The sequence below is a fragment of the Nannospalax galili genome, unplaced genomic scaffold (genome assembly GCF_000622305.1).
Source record: "Nannospalax galili isolate Female #2095 unplaced genomic scaffold, S.galili_v1.0 scaffold507, whole genome shotgun sequence".
NCBI classification, from domain to species: domain Eukaryota; kingdom Metazoa; phylum Chordata; class Mammalia; order Rodentia; family Spalacidae; genus Nannospalax; species Nannospalax galili.
The window spans coordinates 723,496-741,372 of record NW_008356261.1 but is presented as its reverse complement, the minus strand read 5'-3'; the positions used below and the strand labels follow the sequence as shown (position 1 = coordinate 741,372).

The window sequence follows — 17,877 nt, the reverse complement described above, 5'->3', positions numbered from 1 at the left end:
TCCTTAGAGCACCTGCCTATACACAACAGTGGAACCAGCTGGAGGCTTGGTAGCCCTAAGGAGGAACCAGTCCCAAGGACTGGGAAATGGGACAGAAAAGCCAGTTAGTACATATGGCTGCCCAGTGGCTGGAAGGGCCCAGGCAGGTTGCCAAAGAAGCACTCAGCTTCTCCTCACGCAGCCAACCCAGCCCTGGAAAGGCCCTTTTGATACTGAGCAGGCAGCTGGAGAGAGAAATCCGGGGTGGCTTCACCCACTCTTCCACAACCCCTTGGCCTATAACCACTGGCAGTTTTGCTTTCTGATCAGCCTTGTAGAGCTGAGGCTTTCCTCTTATTGCAGTTGCTTTCTTCTAGGAAAGAATCATGCCTATTCTGAACTTCTCCTATTGAGTCCCAGCCCAAGGAGCATGCCCTGATCAGTGGTCTTGAGGGGAGATGCTCGAGACCCCTATGCATGGCTGACAACTGCAGTGACCAGCCATTGTAGGAACAACCCCTGGGCTTCTGTCCACTGGGGCTCCCAGCCTGGCCCACACAGTGTTAGTTCGTTTTCTGTTTCAGTCAGCACACAGCTGTCCTGGTTTCAGTTCACTGGCTTCAGGCATGTGTGTGGGGCCAGGCTCAGGCAGGTTCCCCTTTTGCCCAGGTGCCAGCTGCTGCTTCCTTCCCATCTGTGCAGCCTGTGGAGGCCAAGCCTGCAGAAGTAGGGATGCTGCCTTAAAGGGACAGGCCACAGCACTGGAAAAGGAGCCTTTGGAATTCTGCCTGAATGGGTCTTAAAGGATGGACAGCCTCTATGCCAGCCTGCCCCATCCTGCACTCCTGAAGCAGGTGCTTAGTGATGGCATGTGGAGTCCCTTGCATGTTTTCTGAGGACAGTTGGGAGTGCTCCTGAGATTCACCATGCTCCATGTAACCTGAGAGATGGTACTCTTAGGCATGTACTGCAAGAGGGGTGTTATGTTTCTGAACAAACAGACATCAACAGTGGAAATCATCCAGAGAGCTGGCACACAGACCAGGGAAGCCAGGACTGTGGACCCTGAATATTTGCCTGTACCCTTGCCTCATCTGCAGTGCCCAGCTCATCTATTCTGCATGAAGATGTGTCCTCCATCAGACAGCCTGGATGAGACCTTGTCATGGACAGTCACCCCAATGCTGCTGCTCTCTCACCCAAGAGGAGGTGGACAGTCAGAGCAGTCTGTGGAAACAGCTGTGGCTATTGGCTGTAGCCCATCTTGACCAGCAGTCTCTACACGCTTCTCTCTAGAGCACCATGAGGGCTGGTCCTCAATTGTCTCATTCACACACTTGTTGACATGGGGGAGGACATCACACACATACACACATACACACACACACACACACACTTTTTTTTTGGCCTTTTTGAGATGGGGTTGCCCTGTAGCCCCAGCATTCACTATGTAGACCAGGCTGGCCTCAAACTCACAGAGATCCTCCTGCCTCTGCCTCCCGAGTGGTGGGATTAAAGGCGTATGCCACCACGCCTGACTTCACTCCCAGCTTTCTTGTATGCTTTTCTTTTTCTTTCTTTTTTTTTTTTTTTTTTTTTTTTTTTTTGTCTTTTTGAGACAGGGTCTCTCTGTAGCCCCAGCTGGCCTATGACTTGCTATGTAAACCAGGCTGGCCTTGATCTCACAGAAACTCACCTGCCTCTGATTAAAGGCCTGCACCACCACACCCTGCTTTTTGTATGCTTTTGATAGACTAGGAGACTGACCCCATGAGGCCAGGCTGAGGCTGTAACAGCTCTACATGCCTGTCTTCCACCCACTTCACTTACAATTGTGCCAGTGCCTGCATACAGGGGAGCGGAAGATTTTGACTCCCTGAAGATTGATAAGAATCAGCAGATTTTCTAGAAACTGTTAGTAAAAGGTTTAGGATGGAGAAGAGGATACCCCACATTCTTCACAGGCTTGCTTCCCTTGTTACCTGGGGGCAGGGACGAGTGTGACTTAGGAACAGGCAAGGCCCAGAGTGTGCAGACCTGGACTGCTGTGTGCTGTGATCAGAAGCATCTGAGCGGTTCTGAGCAGAAGCAGGGGCTGGCAGCAGATCTGAGTGAGGGCTATTTGGGCAGTTCTCAGAGAGTGGTATTGGAGAGAAGTGGCTTCATTCATCCTGAGTCATCCTCTGTAGACTTTGCTCAATTCTAAAATCTCAGGGTGGAGATGCGAGAGACAAAGACCCTCAGTTCATAATGAGAGGCCTGGAGACTCCTGAGTGAAAATGAAGCAGTTTATTTTTCGACCCCACAAAGTCAAACATCAGTGTAGAAAAAAAGCAAAAATAGCTAGTGTAGCAATTTGGTGCAGAGCAGTGGTTTTTATCTTAATCACGTTTCCCTTTTAGTTCCCACTGGCTGGGTTCTTCAGGGACCTGGCGTCTAGTGTGGCCCCTTCCCCAGATACCCACCCCATTGGTTCAGGATGCAAAGCCTTATCTAACGTGCGTCCCTGGGCTCCAGATTCCCCCCTCTTCTGACATATGGGCTCAGGCACAGAGCAGACTGCTGTGACTTCTTAACCCTGGGATGAACTGAGAGCGTCCAGATAAGTAGGGCCAGCTGCCTGGGAGGGATGAGCTTGAGATCATCTTGGGTTTTGGAAGGGCTACAGAGTTAGTGCAGAGTGTCCCATGACCCTCCGTGTGTGTATCATGTCACAGGCCCCTCGTCCTGCCTCTGAACACAGGCCATCCGCACAGTGAGTTTCATTGTCATTGTCGTTTCTGTGCTTAAGGCCATCTGGGCCACACATGCCACCCTGGTGGGGGTGAACCTTCCCAGCAACTCAGGCCTGGCTGCTCCTTCATTCTCTGCAGCACTGAGGAACCTGGCAGGTTGTCTATTAGACATGCTCAGGCTGGTTCTTCTCATGGTGGGACTGACAACTTCAAGGGGAGGGACATATCATCTTACCACATCGCTATGTCCAGTGATATCAGTGTAACCTGGGCCAGGTTGTCTGCCAGTGTCTGCTCTCTCTCCCTCTTCAGACCTGGTCATTGAATGAGTTTACATGGGGGCTCTCCTGGACAGGAATCAGGAGTAACAGTGTACTCTTCAGACAGATTTGTCTTCTAACCCCACTGCTCTGTCTGATCATGTATTGTAGCAGGCTGGGCTCATTGCCATCTTGAAACCCCAGGTTGTAGCCCGTGCTGTGTTCTTATCGCCTCTGTGTCTAGAACACCTGACCCTCCTCCAAGGGGGCTTCCCTCTGCAGAGCTCTTCCTGACTCTGGCCTACAGGAGGCTCCCTGCTCAGGGCCCTGGTTCTAAGGACTAAGACCAAGATTTATCAGAGTTTGTGGCTGGCAGATTTACCTTGTTCCCTGTTGCCTGAGCCCTGGGCCTCTCAACTCTGAGGGGTCACAGAACCTCCCAAAAGTTAATCAAGGCTGGTTGAAGTCATGCTGGGCAGGGCCACAGAGCCTCGTGCTAGGACATCTGCTCCCTGTCATGTGGGTGGAGTTTAAACTTTCATTCTTCTTTCTAAAGAAGTTTGTCTTTGTGGTTATGAACTTATTTTTGCAGAATTTTGCCATTTAAAGTGGAGGCAGGGGCGAGGGGTGCAGCTCAGTGATAAAGCACTTGTCCGATGTGAGCCAGGCACTGGGGAAAAATAGAGAAAAGCCAGAGGCTGGGCAGCTGGGTCGGTACCTAGGGCACTTTCGAAGTGAGTGAGTCTGGGGCAGCTAATGCTTCACAGGTGGGAAGGTGCTCGTCACAGTGAAGGTCACATTTGGGAAAGAAGGAAGCTGAAATTAAGAGCAGGAGCCTAGACAGAATTGCTGTGCTTCAGGCATTCCTGCAAACATAGTGGCAGAGCTGGATTAAGCAGCATTGTGAGCACAGGAGTCACAGCCGGGCACTTTGTGTGCTGGTCACTGCAAGCTGTCGCGCCTACCAGCATCCATCCCTTAGCAGGTGTGACCCGGCTTCCACACTGAGGCCCTTCCTGATCTTATAGCCCCGTCTCTGGTTTTATGGTTCCCTCCATCCTGGAGAGCATTTGTTAACAGCAAGCTTGCAGTTGCTAGATGCCATGATCAGTTATTTCACAAGAATTAGCTATTGAGAGTTTGCTGGGTACAGCACCTCAGTGTATTAAAAAAACAAAACAAAAAACAGCCCTAATATAGCTTAAAGGGAAAGTACAGGGAGCATCTGGCAATTGGTGCCATTTCAGTGACCAGGCTCTGAACAGCAGTGTGGATGGAGCCTTGGTGGCCACTGGGAATGCTGGGACCCAGACTCCACACTAGAGCTGATGTGCTCAGGCCTGGGCAGTATGCCAAGAGGTGAGAGCTGCTGCTCCCAATTGAACTTTTCTGTGACCCCATGGCTGTCGGGGATCCCTGGAGTTTGGACACTGATACTCTGGCGCACAGTCAGGGCAAACTCATGAAAGAGAGGGGCCAGTTCTGGGGAGGACTGTGTGCATCTCAGCAACGCTGGGAATGGCATGCTTTGCTAGATGTACCAAGTGTCTCCTTGGGTGGCTGCCGTAGCACTGACCCTTGTTTGTCCTTCTTGCAGCAGTCATGTGTCAACTGCGGCCGGGAGGCCATGAGCGAGTGCACCGGCTGCCACAAGGTTAACTACTGCTCTACGTTCTGCCAGCGCAAGGTAGCCTCCCCGCTTACACGTCCTGTTCCCTCAGCTTTCTCCCCTGGTCTAAGATGCTGTGCAGAGGCCTGGGCAGCCACTAGGGGCTGAGATGCTGGCCTTAGGGCTGTGTTTGGCCTAGAGCTATGCAGACTACTGGCTGCCTGGAGCTGCTCGGCTGGATCCTCTGTGGAAAGCCAAGGCTCTCCAGGAGACCCCAGTGTCCTCCCTTCCCTGCCCACATGCTCTGCTGTCCGGGATTTCTGCAGGCTCTCAACTGAATTGCAAGATGAGAGGGCACATGTGTGTCTCGGTGTGTGGCAGACCCTCTCCTGGGCAAAGTCCCACTGGTGGGGGCTCTGTTTTGAGGGCCCATCACCATGTCTCTGCCCAGCAGGCCTTACAGAGCATTGCAGAGTGATTGTTCACAGAGTCTCTGTTTATATTATTCAGCCATTGGCTCTCAGGACATTAAAGAGGATTTTTCCTTTTTCTTTTTCTTTTCTTTTAATATTTTGAGACAGAGTGTTGTATTTTCTGGCTGGCCTAGAACTCCATATATATCCAAGAATGACCTTGACCTTGTGAGTGCTGGGATTGCAAGTGTGTACCGCCATATAGTACACCTGGTTTATGCAGTGTTGGGGAAGAGAACCCAGAGCTTCCTTCATGCTAGGCAGGCGATCTGCCAACTGAGCGACATCTCCAGCCCTCTTTTGGTGTGCGTGTTTTATTGTTTGGTTGTGGGGTTTTTTGTTTGTTGTTTTTTTTTTTTGAGATACGGTCTTCTATAGCCCCAACGGGCCTGGAATTCACTATGTAGACAAGACTAGCCTCAAACTCACAGAGAGCCACCTGACTCTGCCTCCCAAGTGCTGGGATTAAAGGTGTGCACTACCACACCCAGCTCCTCTTGGTGTTTTTGAGACAGGGTTTCATGTAACCCAAGATAGCCTTGAACTCCTGGTCCTGCTGCCTCCACTCCTCTAGGCTTGGTCACAGGAGGGCACCACCTGCCCCAGCTTTAAAGGGTTTTTGTGTGTTCAGCCTTTGATACCGCACCTCTGCTGCTCCGCTTGTCCCCAGGGTGCCAGAGATTCAGGAAACAGAGAAGTCTGTCCCCTGAGCTTCACTCACAAGCTTTTGCACTGAGAAAAGGCCAGTCGAGTTGCTCTGCTGCACTTGGGATGCTATGATGTCCTAAGTGAGCCCGGCTGCTGGGAGGAGAGCTTGAGAGTGCAGGGGGCAGCGAGGGAAGTGCTGGCCCCAGCTTGGTGCAAGCTGCTAACTCTCCCCTTGCCTCACACTCTGGGAGCTTTGATTCTAGGAACAATCTTGTTGAGAGATTCTGTTTCTTGGTGCCATTATGCTAACTTACCCTTCGTCTGAAATGCTGTATTGATAAGGACAGACACTCGGTTATTCATCTGAACGGATGTAAAGTGAGTGTCGCTATCCGCCATTCTCATCCAGTCCAAGGCAAACACCAGCCAGGGCCTGAAGAGCCCCAAGCTGCTTAGAGTGAGTGCTAACTGCTGGTGTACTCCCTCACCCGTGCAAACCCCGCACCTGGAGTGGTGCCTTTGCTGTTTCTTTATGGGCTGGACGACAGTCATAATCGGTTTTTGTTTCCAACTTATATAGCATTTAAGTATGATGATCTTTAAGTATGATGTACATTCCATCAAGTTCACTGGACTTACCATGTAATTCAATGAAGTTTAGTAAACTCAGAGTTGCACAAATATCCCAGTGAGTTTTGGAACATCTCCCAAAAGGATCCTCAGAGCTCCTCCCTGTCCTGCCCTCGCCTCCCCTGGCCCTGGTGGTGTTGATCAACTTTCCATCTGTAGCTCACTTGTTCCGGGTGTTTCATATGACGGAATTACCCAGCACATGGCCTATTGCAGCTAGTTTCCTCAGCTCACCCTTTGTTTGTTGTGCTGGGGATTAAACTCAGGCCTTGGTATGCTAAACAAGTGAACTGCCACTGAGCTACATTCCAGCCCTTGTTTATTTTTTAATTGCAATTTAATTAATTAATCATTTTTTGTGTGTGTGTGTTTTGGGCATGACATATACCCTGGCACACACGGAGGTCAGAGGACAGCCTGCAGGAGTTGGTTCTTCCCTTTCACCTGTGGGTTGAGGGGCTCAAACTCAGGTCATCAGGTTTAGTAGCAAGCGCCCTTACCTGCTGAGTCATCTTGATGGACCCTTAGCCCTTGTTTTTTTGAGACAGGTTTCACTATGTAGCCAAAGCTGGCCTTTAAGTCTTGATCCTCTGGCCATAGCTTCCCAAGGGCTGAGATTACAGGCCTTCACACCACACCCAGCCTCACACCTTATTTTTCAAAAGCAATACTAATCTTAAAGTTTTAATTATACTAGGCTTGGTGTATACAGGAAAGAACACATGTATCTGTGAAGGTTGTGCACATGAGCCACACTGGCGCCACCTGGACATGCAGGCACCTGTAGGACCCGCGATATGCACCCAAAGCCATCAGCTGGGGGTATTTGGAATGTCTTACACCCTCGCCACATACATACCTACACAGTACCCATACAACAGAGCCTGTCCCATTCCACAACACGTGGGTATGCTTATTTCCCACCATGGTGCCAAGCCTTTTTGCGTCACTGTGGAGAATCTAAAATGTCCACAGAGGTAGGCTCCAGAGGTGGGCTCCTGAGAAAGCCCTACCCAGCATCAGCACCCACTTTCCAGGGCCGAGCATTTCCCCAAATGTCCCAGACATCAGTTTTCATCCTTGACCTGTCAGATGTGACTATCCCCTAATGGTTTTGTTGTTATTGTTGTTCTGTTTTGAGTTTTTTTGTTTGTTTTTGTTTTTTGAAACCAGCCTGGCCTCAGGTCACAGAGATCTGCCTGCTGTGATTAAAGGCATGCACCACCACGCTCCCTTGGTCATTTTGAGTATATGATGCTGCGTTTTGAACTTTCGTTACTTCTGGCATTTTCATTTTTGTATGAATTTATCCACTTTCCTTCCCGTTTTATTTATTTATTATTATATATGTTTTATTTATGCATATCTGTGTGTGTGTGCCTGTTAGTATATGCATGTGCATGCAGATGCCCATGGAGGCCAGAAGGGGGCATCTGGAGCTGGAGCTACAGGCAGTTGTGAGGTACCCAATGGGTGCTGGGAACTGAACTTGGGTCTTCTGAAGGAGCGACAAGTGCTCTTAACTGCTGGGCCATCTCTCCAGCCCTCTTATTTGGTTTTAATGTTTTAATCTTTTATTTATTGTTTTTATTTTATGCGTATGAGTATATTGCCTGCATGTGTGTAAGTGTACCTGTGTTGTGCATTTCCCTCAGAGGTCAGAAGAGTGTGTCAGGTTCCCTGGAACTGGAATTACAGATGGTTGTTAGCTGCCATGTGGGTGCTGGGAATCGAACCTGGGCCCTCTGCAAAAGCAGCCAGTGCTCTTGACCACTGAGTCACCTCTTTAGCCCCCTTATTTATTTTTTTAATTTCCCTTTTAAAGATTTATTTATTATGTGTGTATGTATGTATGTATGTATCTGTGTGAGTGTATGCCCACCTGTGTGTACACATGGAGACCAGAAGAGAACATTGGCTGTCATCCGTCATTCTCTGCCTGTTCCTTTGAGGCAGGATCTCTCTCCCAGAACCTAGGGCTTATGTCTTCTCAGCTACCTAGAAGCCAGCTAGCTCTAGCTAATCTTTCCCTGTCTTTGCTCCCCGTGGAGCTGGGGTTGTGGGTGTTTACAGGATGCCTGGCCTGTTATGTGGGTGCTGCAATCCAAACTCTGGTCCTCATGAGTATATAAGCAAGCACTCTTAAGTCCAGAGCTATCTCTCTACCTCTCACTCCAACTTTCTTTCTTTCTTTCTTTTTTTTTTTTTTTTTGGGGCAGTGTTTCCCTGTAGCCCCAGCTGTCCTGGAACTCACTATGTAGACCAGGGATGGCCTCAATCTCATAGAGATCCACCTGCCTCTGTCTTGGGATTAAAAGCTTGCACAACTACACCCAACTCAAATAACAATGTTTAAGATAGAATAGTTCACATTTGAGGTTTCAAGAGTCAATCTTGGACACCAGGCCTTGTGGCACACAGCTTTAATCCCAGCACACGGGAGGCAGAGGCAAGTGGATTGCTGTAAGTTCAAAGCTAGCCTGGTCTACGTAGTGAGTTCCAGATCAGCCAGTGCTACATAGTGAGACCCATTTTCACTCAGAGACCTGGATGGAGGCCTACCTGTTGCTTGGATGCTAACACATGGACTTCCTCATCCATACATACCCCATGTATTCACATTACAGAAGGAAGCATGTAGAACTCCATAGGAACTTGGCTAGGGTCTATAGCCTTGAGGCCCCCACAGAAGCCCACACCAGTCATGAGGAACATGGTCTAGTCATGCAGGTGGCTGTCAGAGGTCTGGTAGGTATCTGAGCCTGATTCATGCAGTTACTGGACCCATATTCCTACAGCTGTATGGATTTTTGTTTCTTTGGGCAAGTTTTTTATTGTGGCAATAAGGGAGGCTCATCCTTAGATGACCCGTCACCTTTGGTCATGCTTGTTTCTGCTCTCCTGTGTGTGTCTGTGTGTGTGTGTGTGTACATGTGCCTCTATGCATGCATGTTTGTATACCTGAGTATCTGTGCATATGTATCTCTGTGCATGTGTGTATGTATGTGTGCACGTGTATATGATCATCTTTGCAGTTACACATACTACTGTGGGTAGCAACATCATATATAGATATATATGTATATGTATTTTTGTTTCTTTCTCTCTCCCTCCTTCCCTCCCTCCCTCCCTCCTTCCCTCCCTCCCTCCTGCCTCAGACTCCCAAGTGGTGGGATTACAGGCATGGGCCACTGTACCTAGCTTTTCGTTTAAATTCTAACAGCAAAAAAGCTAGATGGACCCATGAACATATCTGGCCTTGTTCTTAGGCTCGTGCTATTTGCTGTGTGATCCTTGAAACCCCAAGGCTGGACACCAGCCAAGCGGATGATGCACAGGCACTGGCCAGGGCATTCCCTAGCCCTGCTTAGCAGCTCACATGAGCAGCTGTCTTGGGTAAAGCCCAGGGCCCAGCTAGGCGCCCTCTCCCAGCATTTCCATGTGTCCAATGTGTTGCTGTGTGCCCAGGTGGCTCCCTGTTGTCCTTCCTGCTAACTGGGTATCCTTCCTTCCAGGACTGGAAAGACCATCAGCACGTATGTGGCCAGTCAGCATCTGTCACTGTCCAGGCTGACGAAGTCCACGTTGAGGAGAGTGTAATTGAGAAAGTTTCGGTTTGAGCCAGACTTCTCCCTGCACGACTGACTGTGAGGCTGTCCTAGGCTGTAGGTCCCCTGACCGCTGTGAGGCTATGGAGAAGAGCAGCTGTGGGCTGGTCAGAAACTTGCCGGACAAGTTATTCACATGCTGAGCTACTATGCCCTTGGAAATGAACTCCTGCCAGAGACCAAGGAATGCTGGTGGCCTTACAGGATGGGGCACTCTGCCACAGCCCAGGGTCCCTGCCCAGTCACGGTGCTCTTTTATCCCTGGATCATGAGTGTTCCATTACCCATGGGGGTGCCCTGTGCCACATGTACATATCTGTTGCATCTGTTAATAAAGTTGTAAATAAAGTCCCCACCCTACCTGGACAGTGCCCAGTTTCAGAGGCTACTTTATGCTCAGATGGCCTGAGGGCTTCTGCTGTGTCCTGATTGTATGAGTGTGGACTGTGTGCTTTCATGCGTTTGTTGTAATGATACGGACCTGCAATGTGCCTCTGGCTCACCTTCACTGCCTCAATGGTCAGCACTCCCTGCTGGTCTGCCTGTTTTCCCCAAGGAGTTTTCAGCCCATCTTCCTTAATGGAAATCATTCCAGGAGAATGCCATGACTACTTAGCAATGAGGCTTGTGTGCAGGCAGTGTCCATGAGCAGCTGGAGGCTTCTCAGGAGTCCACAGGGGCAGCCTGCATGATGCACATCAACTGCTGGGTGGCCTGGGACCAGGGCTTCTGCATGAACTGTCCAGCCAGTTTCTCTTCATGCTCCCTTCTCACCACAGTACCATCCTGGCCACTGTCCCTAGGAGCAGAACTGAAGAGGCTGGGGACATTTGGGAGAGGCTCATACTTGGGGACAGAACTGGGCTGGCCTTGGAATGGGGCTTGATGCCCCTACTCATAACTCTGCCAGAGGAGCAATCACTCACATTCTGGAAGCTTCTGCATTTTCGGAAATGCCCTCCTGGGCCAAAGCCCCAACTACTCCTCACACTCAGGGTCCCAAGGCTCCCCTACAATGTGGAGGGGAGGTATGGGCTCAGTGAGGGCCTAGGGGAATGCCTGCAAGCCTAGAATTGCCTACAGACTCACCAATTCTGACACCTGCTTGAAAAACAGTTTCTGTGAGGTATAAGTATCTTCTATGTTCACATCACTGTGTGAAAGAAAATTCTCAGGCCTGCATACCCCACTGGGTCAGCACTGGTTCCCATCTTGCCAGAAGAGTCTGTACCCAGCAGAGCCCTGAGACTCCTCCAGGTGAACTCCTCCAGGGTAACTGAAGGAAGAGCAGACATGTGAACCCAATCCTGTGGGGTCCCCACCCTCTCCCCAAGGCTTGGCAGTGATCCAGCACCTTTTCTAGAGGTGACCCACTCAGCAGCGAAGGTGGAGGGACTTGTGGAAGACAGTACAAAACTCGACGTTGAAGATGGTATAGATGATGGGGTTGAGGGTGCCGAACAGGGTCTTCATGACCATCCCATTTTATTTCTCTAGATTTGAGCCTGGGTCCTCTTTAGCCTTTTGGATTGGGGAGGGGGCCTTGCCCTGCTTCCCAGCACTTTCTGGTGGCTTAGTAGCTCTCAGCTCTGTCCAACCAGCCGTGCTATGGAGAGGCAGCTGATGTTCCACAGCACAGCTCTGGTTGCATTGGTGTTGGGCCTAACCCCTCTGAAATTTGCACCCTGAAAGTAGCAGGAATTAAGACCAAAGGGGCAGCAGTCATCTGCATTCAAGAATTCCTCAAACTTGAAAACGCCTGTCACTACTGACCACAGAACAGCCTGCAGAATATATCCAGAATGTCCACTCCTAGGGGTGGCACTGTGTGATGCCCCCAGAACACCAGGATGGCTTTTGGAGCAGTGACCTCCAGAGAGCAACGGATGCCACCCATCATCACCTGGAGCTGAGGCAATGCACTCTTCCCCGTTTCTTTAAAGTGGAAGCCCAGGGGCCCTTGCCTCATTCTGGTAAGGTTTACAGTCAGAGGGTCTCAGGACATGGGTATTCAGGACTGAGTTCCCCAGGCTGAGGCCCCGGCAGGGGACATGAGTATCTGGAGCCCAGTGAGGCAGCCATACCCCATAGTACTGAGGAACGGCTCCCTTTCTGTACACTGAGGGTGAGCCTACGTCCTTAGAACACGGAGGCCACCATTTCTCAACGTTGAAAAGAATGTGGGTGCACTTTGTGCCAGCTGCTGTTCATGCAGTAACCCCAACTTAGGAAAGCCCCCTTCAGCAGGCCTAACCCATATATCTCCTATGACAGAATGGGGTAAAGGGAAGTGTCAGGGGGCACTGTCCCTGCCAGGAGTCACCTCCTCTTTCAAGGCTGGGCCATGTCTAGAGAGTGCGAACTCAAGGGCAGCTTGGGACCCTCAGGCCAGCCTTGGGCCCTGCTGCCCTTGCTGGACACATATGGGGTAGAGATTACCTGGGTGGGGCTGGGTGTGGAACTCCCTCTGGGACAGCACTTTGGTGGGAGTTGGTCAGTGCCACAACATGCTCTTTCCTGTTGGCTTTTGAGGCATCTTCTGGACAGAGGCTGGCAGGAAACTAGGTGTACTGTTCCCAAGGAAGCTCCCAAAACCATGTGTGTGGCCAGCCCAGCTGCACTTTTTTTTTTTCAGTGACAGCGGAACCCAGAATCTTCCCTTCCTGGCTTTCCATGAAGCAGGATCTGGCCTAGACAGGATCCTGAGGACCCAGCAGCCTGAGGGATCCCTTTAGCATCACTCCCAGGGCAAGCAAAGCTCCTGCTCCCGCTGGACACTTGCCCAGCCTCCCTCGTTGTGGGGAAACTAATGCAGCCGCTGTATTTCCTCCTGGGGCAGAGAAGAAACTTCAGAGACTCCTCCCCCTCCCAGAGCCAGCAGCCTCCTCAAAGACTGGAGTTAACTGGGTCCCACAGAAGCGAAAGATCCTCTCTTTCTCTCTGACCTCTCCCCAGCTCCATAAGCATTTAGGAAATAATTTGTTTAATCAGAGGAAAGCTCAAGTATACCCGAACATAGACTAGGATCTCCTTGATCCTAGAGGCCAGAGGTGACCCACTCAGCAGCGAAGGCTGAGAGATTTGCTGAAGACTGTGCAAAACTCTGTGTTGAAGATGGTGTAGACGATGGGGTTGAGGGCATTGTTGACATAGCCTAGCCAGGTGACTGCGCTGACCAGGCGTGAGGGCACGAAGTAGGCAGGACACAGTGCCCGTGTGATGTGCACCACGAAGGAGCGCGTCCAGCACACCAGGAAGGCCCCAGGGGGTGGGCGGCATGAGCCTGTCTGGAAGGCTGCGAGGGCGATCACACCAGGGGATGGCGGCGGGGAGCGGACAGTCGGGGTTGCAGGGTCTCTGAGAGCGGTCAGGTGAGGACGGGCGGGCCAGGGCCTCTGGGGCTCTGCAAGGGGCCGGGTATGGGGAGCGGACAGTCGGGGACAAAGGGGCTCTGAGCTGTGTCGGGCTGGGGCCTCTGGGTCTCCGCGGCGCTCGGCTGTGCAGCTTGGCACGTCGGGTAGTGTTGGGGACCTCTGTTATGCAAAGTAGAAGTCCCTTCACGACGGGACAGCTCATGCAGCTCAGGATCATGTGCTGAGGGCTCCTTTCATAGCAGGGTCCCTTCCTGGCATCTTTCCTGACTCTCCTTTTGAAGTGCCCGCCACAAATGCTCTAGCATAAACATGGCCTTTGGCTCTGAATGGTCCCATGCTTTCCTGTGTGATTTTTCCAGGCAGACAGCAGTCTGGCAGAAACCCACTTCCATATGTAAATAGAATGCCTCACAAAGCATCTAACAGCCAAAGCTTTTACCACTACCCCCATGGTATAAATATCCTAGTCTTCTCTCAATATTGGGGCCTAGAAGCCGAGCTGGGACTAGAGCAGGAACTGGGTCACTGAGACTTGGAATAAAGAGCTGTAGACTGAGTCTGTGTCTCCTGCCTGTAATCGAGTCTCCCCGGGGGGCAGCACTCCTCCGTTACTGACTTGCGGACATTCCTAGCTTTCACCGTCCTCGTACCCTTCCCGCGCGGTCCAGTGGCCAGTGGACCTCGCTTCCTGAGGAAGGTACATGGGTGAATTAAGGGCGGGATTTAGCTGGACAACGCTCCAGCAGCAGAGGAACTTTCAGCACGGGAGCAGCGGACAGAGATGCAGGAACCGAAGCCGCTGAAAAGCCCGCGGGACACCTTCTGCCACTCCCAGAGAGGCGCGGCCAGAGCCAGACTCGCACCGCGACTCGCCAGGTGAGGCGGGGACCTCGAGATACCCGCGCACCCCACGCCTGAGGCCCATAGAGACACGGAGAAGCCGGCGGGGCCAGACCCGCCTTCCTCCAGGCGCACGGCGGAGAAGCCTGTGGACCCGCCGTGCCATTCCGGGAGTGCGAGCAGGGACCCCTGGCGCCCAGCGCGCGCTCCCTATAGGGTCGCTCCCCGGCCCCGGGGGCCGCGGAAAGGGGCCCGGTAGAGAAACATCACCGGTGGACAGGGCAGGAAGAACGAGCGCACGGACAAGCAGACCACGGAGCGGCGGTCCTCCAGCTGGCACCCCGCCGGATCCCGGCCGCGAACATCGCTGAGGCTGCACCACACCCGCGCGGCCACCGCAGCCGACGGTCCCACCGCTTGTAGCGCAGAGGCCCCGTCCCCGCCACGAACCTGAGGGGACGCAGGCTGGCGAGGCCGCGGGGTGGGGCGGCAGACTCCGGGGTGGAGGCTTGGGGACGGCCGGACACCCACCTGTCCACGCTGATGGCGCACAGGTTGAAGATGGAGGTGGTGCAGGGCAGGACGTCCATGGCCGTGAGGGCATCGCAGAGGCGGGGCCTTAGCAGCCACACGCCGCCCTGAACCTGACCATGCAGCGAGTGAATGCAGCAACAAAACGCAAGACCTGACTTTTCATCCGCGGATTTTCTAACCCTCCCTCTAGGGGGAGCAGGGGCTGAATATCAGAGGGGAAAGGAGGGCGTGTGAGGCATCTGGAGACACCTTTCATGCTGGGAGAGAGGACAGACCAGTCTTCCCGCTCAGGTCTCCTTTGGTTAGGGGGTGAAGCCTGGAGAAGACCCTGGGGGTCTGATACCATCTGCTGGAGAAGAGCCCCTTCCGGGTTAGGTCTGACCCTCTACCTACAAACTACACCCGCCTCCAGAACTCAGAAAAACCCTCCTTTCTGCCTTCGGGTGAGTCCCTTCCCTTGTTGGACAGTATACACATCCCAACTGTCCCGAGGACAAATGTGCTCTACAAATACAAAGACCTTTCACTGCCCTTTGCAATTGTGCATGGAGTATTCCTCTTCAAGGGCAAAGGAGCATGCACCCCCCCACACCCCTCCAAATCCCATCTCACTAATTTGGGATGATTAGGAGCTTGAGAGTCATCGCGGTGACATCTGCTGCTTAGGGAGAAGCTGAGGATAAGTATGGCTGCCAGCCTCTGTCATAGCTCCAGGACTCAGGGTGTCTACCTTAGAAATCCCACAGTATCCCCACCCTCCATAACCCATTGTATCCCTTCCCTTGCCCTAAGCAGCTTTTCTCTGAGCAAACCTCAGGCAGATAGTAACCACTTAGCCCCACAGCAGATCCACTTTGTCTGAGGTGACTCAGGTCCAGGATTCTCCAAAGGGTTCCTACCCACTCCCATTGACAACACCCCCCCTCCTGTTCACTGGCCTGCTTAGGCCTCCCTGCCCCCACCCTGTCCACTGCTGGAAACTCATGGCAGCTGGCAGCTGGTTGAGCTGGCACAGACTGGTGTGGGGGGGGTGGTCCCTAATGGCACCAGAGGTTGTGAGTAGTGATGTGTGTCTCTGCACACTTGCCTGACTGGTCTGTCCCGTTGGCTTCTAGGGGGTGAGGCAGAATAGTCCTAGAGAGAGAGCCAGGGCCAGGCTCACGATGAAGTAGTTGGTGGGTGTCTGCAAGGTGCGCTCCAAGCCACGCTCACGCACACAGGCGCGTTGCCCGCCAGCACTGTGCCAATGAGCAGCATGCCCCCCACCAGCGCTGCAACCTCCGTGCCCTCCAACCCCGCGCCGGTCCCTGGGGTCCCCTGCCCACGGCCCGCCAACAGCCCACGCCGGGCCGACAGCCCACCCGCGTCCACAGCGCTGCGATTCCCTATAGCGCGCCCGCCCCATGCGCCCGGGCAGGCGCGGAGCCAGGCGGACAGATGGGCGCGTGCTCTCTGGAGTCCCGCCCCGGACACGTCCATCCCGGCCTGGACCCGCTCGGGGAGCAGCCAGCGCATCTGCTGCAAGATTCGGATTTCCCAACTCTAGGAAACTGACAGAGGGAGAAATGCAACAGGTCAAGAGATGGGAATTGAGCGAAGTGACTGGCACAAAGAGGCCCAGCAGTGGCTGGTGGTGTGCACTACGGTTGGCTTGTCTGGCCGACTTAGCGCGCAGGGCACCGCCACTAGCGCCAGTCATCCAGGCAGGCCAGGCTGGGAGACTCAAGACCTTGCAGACCGCCAAGTTACCCGCCAGGAGCTCCTCTCCAGGAGGCTCTGAGGACTAGGCAGAGCCCGTAGTTCCCCTCTACCTTGTACACGGCTTTGGGACAATGTCCTTTCCACACACAAAAGACAAGCTCTGGCTCTGCAACAGGCGCCAACCCCAGCCGTTCCAGGACTGCCCACTTGCCCCTGGCCTCAGAAATATGGCACAGCCTGGCACACCATACTCATTCTCCCTCTGAAATCCACACTTGGGCGAATGTGCAGCTTCCGATGCAGGTCTTGACCTGCCCCTTGAGTCCATCCCTGCCTCTTGTCCTATCTCCGGGCAGAAGCCTCTGGCCTTTGTACTGCCTTCTCAGTCACTGCTGAACTGGACCATGGGACAAATGACACAAATGACACATGATACTTGGCCACTGTCACCTCCCAGGCCCAGTCTTAAGTTGTAACCCTCCTGGGAGGGCAGCTAGCTCAGTGGTCAACCCTACTTCCTACCTCTTAGCATCCATTTGACTGACCCTCAGCTCAGCTATCTTGCCTGTGAGATGGTGTGGGCCTGGGGCTATTGGGAATACTTAACAAGGAATATTCTGTTAGGAGTACTCACATTTAAAAAAAAAAAAAAAGCACTCTCATAAAGGAACTCCCTTCTCCAAGTCACACGGGAGGGAGGCCACACCTCTCACCCTGTGCCAACACTCAACACTGGACTACAGAAACATCTGCTAGAGTCCAGGGCCAGGGCAGCACAGGCAGAGATGACGCTGAGGAATCTTATGACACATGAAGCAGAAGGAAGAAGAGCAGTCTCTGGCAGGTTATGAGTTCACACAGAGACAGCACATGGAGAATGTATTAGCCAAAGAATTTTTTGTGGACTTGGGTCTGAGAGCTCTTTCCTGGAGACCTGTGACTAAAGGGCTGTCCTCTAAGTGGGTGCGGACTGCATCACTCCTGACTAATATACCTGTAATATACCTGTTCCCTCACCTTCCTTTCCGGCAGGAAGTCAGAGAAAAGGGGGGCAGGGGTCCTGTGGGGCATGTGGGGGTGCTTTCCAGGACCAAAGGAACCTAATTCCAAAGATTTCAGGGGAATTGGGCCAGTTCTTAGGGGAAAGAATACGTAGTGAGGCTCATGCAGACAGGCTCTAAGTGTGCCTAGGGCACCTAAATCTTTCTAACCTGTCCTGGAGAATTCGATCATAAGGGACAGAAAGCCTTCCTTTGCTGCTAAAACCTTTAGCAAAAGCACCTGGTACCAGGGACAGAGCACATGAAGGTTCTCTTCTCATAGGACCAAAGTCCAGAGCAGACATGGCTCTGGGCTCCTGGGCAGGGATGAGATGGTCAGTCCAGTCTGGTATGCCCAGAGCCTCAGCAGGTAAAAGTGCTTCTTACAATGTAAGCCTGCCAACCCAAGCTCAATCCCCAGAACCCACAGTAGAAGACGAGAATCA

General features: G+C 52.6%; 2 protein-coding genes across 2 annotated transcripts in view; one reads left to right on the top strand and one right to left on the bottom strand.

Annotated features, from left to right (window-relative positions):
- Positions 1-10,313, top strand: part of Deaf1 (DEAF1 transcription factor) — a 33,687-nt gene extending 23,374 nt beyond the window's left edge. Inside the window, exons 13-14 of the mRNA XM_029556774.1 lie at positions 4,572-4,661; positions 9,850-10,313. Of these exons, the coding sequence (XP_029412634.1) occupies positions 4,572-4,661; positions 9,850-9,954 (195 nt within the window). The 3' untranslated portion in view covers positions 9,955-10,313. The remainder of the gene's footprint in view (positions 1-4,571; positions 4,662-9,849) is intronic.
- Positions 10,314-13,001: 2,688 nt separating this feature from the next.
- On the bottom strand, positions 13,002-16,169 carry Drd4 (dopamine receptor D4). Its single transcript, XM_029556813.1, is given in 9 exon segments — positions 13,002-13,269; positions 13,271-13,494; positions 13,967-14,004; positions 14,081-14,230; positions 14,387-14,566; positions 14,569-14,606; positions 14,688-14,800; positions 15,778-15,890; positions 15,893-16,169. Coding segments are annotated over 9 exon segments (1,401 nt in total).
- Positions 16,170-17,877: the final 1,708 nt, after the last annotated feature.